The 7,081-nt window shown below is 47.5% G+C and overlaps 1 protein-coding gene across 5 annotated transcripts in view; it reads right to left on the bottom strand.

Moving 5' to 3' along the window:
• Positions 1–2,171: 2,171 nt before the first annotated feature.
• The window catches only part of LOC118776883 (rho GTPase-activating protein 44-like), a 75,614-nt gene continuing 70,704 nt past the window's right edge, over positions 2,172–7,081 (bottom strand). For 4 of the 5 annotated variants that reach the window (XM_036527507.1, XM_036527524.1, XM_036527533.1 and 1 more), the window contains 3 exons: positions 6,579–6,703; positions 5,492–5,878; positions 2,172–2,664 (listed from right to left, as the gene is read on the bottom strand). In XM_036527507.1, the coding sequence (XP_036383400.1) occupies positions 2,510–2,664; positions 5,492–5,878; positions 6,579–6,703 (667 nt within the window). In that variant the 3' untranslated portion in view covers positions 2,172–2,509. Of the gene's footprint in view, positions 2,665–3,916; positions 3,969–5,491; positions 5,879–6,578; positions 6,704–7,081 lie in introns of all 5 variants that reach the window. The other variant, XM_036527516.1, reaches the window with a different exon arrangement.

Raw genomic sequence — 7,081 nt, 5'->3', positions numbered from 1 at the left:
GTAAACCTCGCGCCGTTCAAATTTCATTTTATTGGTTAAAAAAAGAGATTTGTGAGCCGTCTAATTACGAAGTTAGGAGAAGTTAGGAGAGACACCGGCAGGTGCCATATCAGTGAAACAGATGCTTGTCGTCACGCGTGTTGCGTGTCAGCTATTGCTAGTGGTTAGGAAATCGAAGCAATGCACACAAATAAAGCACTATCCATTCAAGGTCTCCTCGGGCTCCGAGCTGGTAAAAACGCACATCCCAAATATCAGCACTTCTAGTTAGAAAGTCCTACAAAATATGTTGAGCTCGTGTTGTTTGTTCATTCGTATTAATAGAACTATAAAGCTTGCCATTGTTAACTGTGCAAAAGATTACTGCAGTTTGTAAAGTGTGTATCTGGCAATATTGTGTCAGGAACAAAATAACAACACCTTATAATTATATTTTTATATATATATTTATAATTTATCTTTATATATATTTGTTTTTTTTTTCACCAGGTACTGTATGTATATACACATATTTCTGTACAGCATTTTTGTATTTACAATAGAGTTGTGGTGAGCTGGATATTTAGCACTTGAAACAGGGCGTAAAAGGAGCAGCATTGTAACTTCCAGGCAGTGCATATGGATTTGTGAGTCTCTCAGGGTTAAAGGAGGGAAGCAAGACACTTTTTGGGGGAAAGCCCATCTGGGGAAGACACACATGCCCCCCTCTAATGACCTCTCCCTCTTTTCCTTTTAGTGCCTCTTGCCTCCTTCTGGAGGTTCTAGAGGTTTAGTTCTGGGGCTCGGTTCTACACGCCGTGTCCTGCAACAACACATGGGATTACCGGGTTTGTCCTATCATCTGTTAATATCATCCTCAGTTCAAAGACATTTACCAAATAATAAAACACACCCACTTTAAACTGTATACCATTGTAATTTTCATAACACTCACTCTTCAAGAAATACTTCTGAATACATTTAATTACATTCCAAAGGGGACTTCTCATTCTCCTGTAAATTCCCTGGCTTCCTGTGGAAACAGGAAGCAGGAAGCAAAGTGACTCCCTCAGACTCAGCCTCCCACACAGAACGAAAAGACCCAAACTCTACAGGGATATTGGCCGCGAAGCCGGGCCGATATCAGCACCACGCGACTTCATCTAGAAACGGTGCCATGCTATCCGCGGCCCGGGGGCTGTGCCGCAGCTGTCTTTTAACCTCAGAGTTATTCTAATAAAAGGGGGGGACACGCTCACGGACCCTGTCTGCAGCAGTCTGAATGCAACGCGAGCTCTGGCTGCAGCAAAGGATGCTGGGAAAGGGGCCCTGGAGGTGGGTTAACCGAGGAGTCTGAGTCTGTTAGCAGACCGCGGAGTGTGGAGAGGAGTCTGTCACACTCCTGTGCATTCCTCATAGACAGTAACGTCGAGACGGCCTCTGCTGTTCCTTACTCTTGCACTCCCGCGTCTCACGTCTCACTCCCAGACCCCCCCCCCCCCCCCCCCCCCCCCCCCGTCAGCAAAAATAAATCATAAATTCCAAACCATCCACAGGCATAACTGACTTTGATAAACACATTGTAAAAGGTATGACCTGTCTGTCAAAGTATTATTGCTGACCATATGCCACTTTCACTTATGTATATTTTAAATACACATTACTCACATTTTAGATAATATTATTTTTTTCATAAGGGCCAGAAGCTCTAAGTCTCCCACTAAAATGATTCAAAATGAGAAAAGCAAGGCGGTGCAACGTCGAAATCGATGGGCCATTTTGCAAGGAGGTTTCCCACAGCACCGCTTCATGGAGACGATCGATTGCGTGCTAGGGGCCGACCAAACACGGCCACACCCCACAGACAGGCGTGCGAGGTGGGACGAGCTGAGAGATGCAAGCTGCGCCGTGCCCTTCCGTCCAGCGAGGGGCGCCAGTCTCCTTTTGCACAGATGGGCTTCTCCTCAGCAGTTCCAGTAAAGAGCACGACCTGAGGTTCCGCTGAAGATCCAACATCTGATACAACTCCTGGGAGCAGGTAGTGTTTTTTTTTTTTTTCGATGGAGATGAAGGCAGAATTGCAAATGACTCGAATAAGGCAAATAAAGAAAATTTAACAAAAAAAAAAAAACAAAAAAAAACACACAATAAAAAAGTTGTTTAAAAAAAGGGCATGCCATAATCATGTAAAAACAAGCGGGTCAAACAAAACCAGTTAAAAGTTAAAATAAAAAAATAATAATAAAGCATTTAACGCCATGTTCAGTTCTCAATATCTCTCCTTTCCACATTTTCCAACTGTCTGTGGAATCTGCTGGATTATTTATTTCTAATCTATGCAGATGAGATTGTTCGCAGTCAGTAGGGGATGCGGATGTGAGGAGCGGAGCTGGTTCTCGTCTGGGGACGGGTTCCGGGGTGGCCCGAATCGTTCATGGGCCTCAGTAGTAGAGCAAGACTCTTATGAACAACTGAAGGAGGAGGACCAGGTGGGCGGGGCCATGTGGGGAGAGGGGGTGGGGTTTGGGTGTCATAGTGCCGTGCTCTCCGATTCCTCCTCAGACTCGGCCTTGCCGGCCGGGTCTGCCGCTGCCACAGAGTTCCTAAAGGGGGCGCCCATGGGTTCGTCGAGGAGGCCGTCCGGTTCAACATTGATGGTGGGAATTTCCAGGCTTGAGAGAGAATCTGACAGCGACGACGACCATGGCGACAATGGCGAAAATTAAAAAAAAAAAAAAAAGGGAGGGGAAAGGGGGGGGGTGGAGAGATAAGAAAGAGAAGTCAGGTGTTGGTCAGGAGCGGGAGGTGGGGTTAGGGACAGACAGAGTCACACCGGAGTGTGGCGGCAGCGGGGTTACACCAGGGGGGCTGACGGACACATCGCACATCGGGACGCCATCGTGCACATGCTCAGTGAGGGCCCCCCCCCCCCCTTTTTAATGGTCTCTGAGGGAGCGCTGCCCCTCACTGACGCCTCAACTCCATAAACAGGAAAGGATAAAGGGTGAGGGATCTGTGGCTCTGAATATGTGGGAGGGAGAGAGAATCCAGCAACCCACGTTCTCCTGCATCGCTCGGAGGCTAATGCATCCGTCTTTTTCTTGATCTGTAACGTTCAGGCAAAATATCTACACAAATGATGCTACTGTGATCACTGACAACTGTCTCTTACACCTCTGGGCAGGAGATTAAAGACCAGTTCCCCCGAATACAATGGGAAGCAAGAGAACTGGCACAAACGCAGAACGTGCCTGAATGGCTTTTAAAAAGAGGCCGAGATTTCGCCAGAGGGGAACAAGCGGGCCGATTCAATGCACGTGTCTGACGGGCGGTTGGCGTGCTGGCTGGGGGTGATGGGGGGGGATCGGGCGGGGGTTACCTTACAGTCATGTGAGAGAGATGATATCCCCAGTGTGATAACAGCATGGAGGAGAGGGGGGGGGGGGGGGGGTGTTTGGAGAGAGTGATCTTATTTCGGGGGGGGGATTCACTAAAGCCACGGCACTGCAGGATGGGGGCGGGGGTTTACACTTGGTGGGGGGGGGGGGCACAGTACACACGGCCTTGAGACAGGGGCTGCTGGGATAAAGCGGAGCTGGGGGGGAGCTTGGTGGGAAAGCTTGGGGGGGGGGCGCAGGGGCCACCTCAGAAGCAACGACATTGGCAGCGTTTTTGTGGCGCGCCTGTGAGACACTTATTCATAAAGCCATGCACTGCTCCGGCTCAGCCCCCATGCAAAGGCTGAGCCCACAGAATGGGTTAGTGCTGGACTGGACATTGCAGATATATCTCTATATATATATACACATACGGTCCATATATACAGGTATATATATACATATATAAAACACAGCAGGCTGGAGGAAACTCCAGAGTTAGCCAGACGGTGCCAGACGGTGAGGTGAGGCTTTGCACAGTACTTGTAGCTCTGGCTTACCCTATAAGTGCCCCTCACATTTAGCCCACACTGAATCACCCGCCTCATACAGCTGTAAGCACACAATAATAAATCGACAAAAGGAAAAAACAAAAACAAAAAAAGAATAATTCAGAGCTACACAGGATACAGAGGGTAGCTTTTTAACCCTTTCCCTGCTTAAAGTGGGGGCTTGGAAATCCTGGGAAAGACTGATACAGTGTAGGGCGGGCATCTGCCAAACCTACACTCTGTTAAGGTGCAGTGCAACTGGAAATACTCTCCCCAGGAAACACAGAAAGACTCCTCACCTCCTGTCTTCAAGAGAGACAGTGGGGTAAGGAACCAGACTACATCCTACCTACCTACCTACATCTTTTCAAGATTGAAGCATTAAAACAAATAGCCCCTCAGCTTTCTTCAGGGAAAGGGTTAAAAGCCACTGAAGGCTTACATGTTAAAACACTCTTAATTATCTATGCCTGTCTATGACTTTTCTGAACAACTCACAAAATGCACTATGTACAATATCAATGGCGGCTGGTGAGCTGGAAACAGGGGAGGCTGAAACATTACCTTTAAATCTATCATTACTTTCAACCTGTTACCCTTTATCCTCCTTGATTAACAATGAAACAAATAATTCACAGAATAATTGACACCAATCACGTAAATGCAGTAAATGATTATGCTCGCGAAACAGCGCATATTGTCTGTAGTTTGTGTGCTTGCGAAAGCTACAACGTGAGATTGTTTAATTAACAAGGATGGCATTTGTCGATTTAAATTACGTTAAATGCTCATGACACATCACAGCTTTTGTGAGGTCTGTATTCTAAACGTTATTGTTCATTGCACTCAACCTAACCTAAAAGTTTATTCTCAGTAATTTAAATCGATCTAACTAAATTTAGCTCCGTTTTGTAATTTGAATTTTGTAACACAAGAAAGCTATAATGTGAAACATTAAAGAAAAAGCCTTGGGATTACTTGCCACTTAATTGTTCAAATTGCCATCCTTGTTAAACAACCTCATGCTGTAGCTTTCACAATAGCGGACACACGACAGACAATCTGCGCTGTTTCGCGAGCATAATCATTTACTCTATTTACGCACTGGTATCAATTATTCTGTGAATTATTTGTTTTATTGTTAATCAAGGAGGATAAAGGGGAACAGGTTGAAAGTAATGATAGATTTAAAGGTAATGTTTCAGCCTCTCCTGTTTCCAGCTCACCAGCTGCCACTGTACAATATGTATCTATACTTCTGTCCTTTCAATTACAATTCAGTTTCATTCCTCAAGCTTGAAGGCTCTAGTCTAGAAGACACAGACCTTCTCCCACATTTCAAAAAGTGCAATCACAGCTGAAATTGTACCCTGTGATTGACCTGAAGAGTGGGCGTAAAGGAACAGTGATAGAAAGCATGTCTTCATGTCCGTTGCATACTTCTTTAGGACAATTAACACCAAAATAGCACAATAACCTAGCCTGCTAGCAGGGATCTTGAAGCCCAACCACCTGCAGGGGAGAACAGGACAGATAGCATGAGAGAGGGACGTGGTGTCCCAGGTGAAGTGGCGAGGACTTTACCTGTGGACATGCTCTCCCCAGGGGACATTCCATCCAGCAGGCTGTGCTCCAGGGCCTGGGGGCCCGAGGCGGGCAGTCCGGGGGCGCCGGGGGGCTGGGGAGGGGGCAGGCTGGGCCTCTGCCGGGGCTTGGGGGTGGGCCGGGATTTGGTGAGCGTGCCGGTGAGGGACGGAGGGGAGGACAGGGAAGGGGGCGCTGTCGACGCGGCCTGGCCAGGGGAGGCGATGGTGGCATACCCCTGGGGGTAGCCGAATCCGTACGGGGAGGGGGTGCTGGGAGGGGTGGGGGACAGGCTGACTGGCGAAGGCTGACCTGTCGACTGGTCCGACACCCCCCCCGACTGGCCAAACGGCACCTTGGGCGGAATGGGGGCCAGCTTCTTGTTCACTGCAGGGTGGGAAAGACATGGTTCGCACAGTCAGAGGACCGCCACAGGTGTCTTTACAAAGAGTGCCTCAACCAATCAATATAATCATTCACAAACCTATATTTATCATTATTATGCTAATTCCCTGCCTCTTACTGGAATTAAGGGACCATTCTGTAGCTTTTCTAGCTGTTGGATCTTTTTGGTATTCCTGTTTTTAGGTTCCATCTGGAAAATGTACTCTATACAGTGCTTTCTGACAATGCAGCAGCATAGCATAGTGGTAAGGAGCAGGGCTCATAACCAAAAGGTCATTGGTTTGATTCCCCGCCAGGGCACTGCTGCTGTACCCTTGAGCAAGGTACTTAACCCAGAATTGCCTCAGTGAATATCCAGAGGTATAAATGGATTACATGTAAAAACTGTAACCTATGTTAGTCACTCTGGATACAAGTGTCTGTTAAATGACAGCAACGTAATGTAGCGCAACTGTGGAAATGCACTAGAACAAATGCATGTCACGGATCTGTTTGTCTGACAAAGCGGTTAGATGTGGTCACACCACCTGTATACGTATCGTTCTCATGGCACTCTTCTGTAAATCAGCAACAAGTGATTGATCCGCTATCAATTCCCAGGTCTTTTCCCTCCGTCTGCCCTCTGAGAACCTCGATTCCATTTTCGGAATCCCCTAAAGCACAGACTCGCAGAGGACGTTACCTTTGCGCAGGGTGTGAGGGCTCTGCTCGGTGGGTGGCTGTGCCTGTCCACTATTGGCTGAGGGACCCGCAGTCTGAGCAGCCTTCTGCCCAATCACAGGAGAGAGCTCTTTGTTCTTCAGGGTACTGGAGAGAGAAGGGGAGAGAAAGGAAAAAAAGAGAAAAAGGAAGAAAGAGAAAGGAGAGGGGGAGGAAAAGAGTGGAGAAAAGAGAGACAGAGAAAGAAAATGAGAAGAAAACAGAGAGGAAGAGGGAGAGGGACAGAGAAAGAGATGAGAGGAGAGACACAGTAAAGACAGAAGGGAAAGGGGACAGTTTAAAAAGCGAGAAAGAGAAGGACAGAGAGAAGAAACTAGTTATTCCCAGCATCCTGTCTGTTTTCCACCTTCCAATCAGGCTCATTCTCCAATCACTGCTTCCTCATCAGAACAGTGTAAAATCTTGCCTTGTGTTGCCCCATGCTGCCTGTATATCCTCATGCATTGCTTGGAAGTGTTGTTGTGA

Source organism: Megalops cyprinoides, chromosome 1 (assembly GCF_013368585.1).
Source record: "Megalops cyprinoides isolate fMegCyp1 chromosome 1, fMegCyp1.pri, whole genome shotgun sequence".
In the NCBI taxonomy this organism is placed as follows: Eukaryota; Metazoa; Chordata; class Actinopteri; order Elopiformes; family Megalopidae; genus Megalops; species Megalops cyprinoides.
This window is presented reverse-complemented; position numbering and strand designations above follow the sequence as displayed.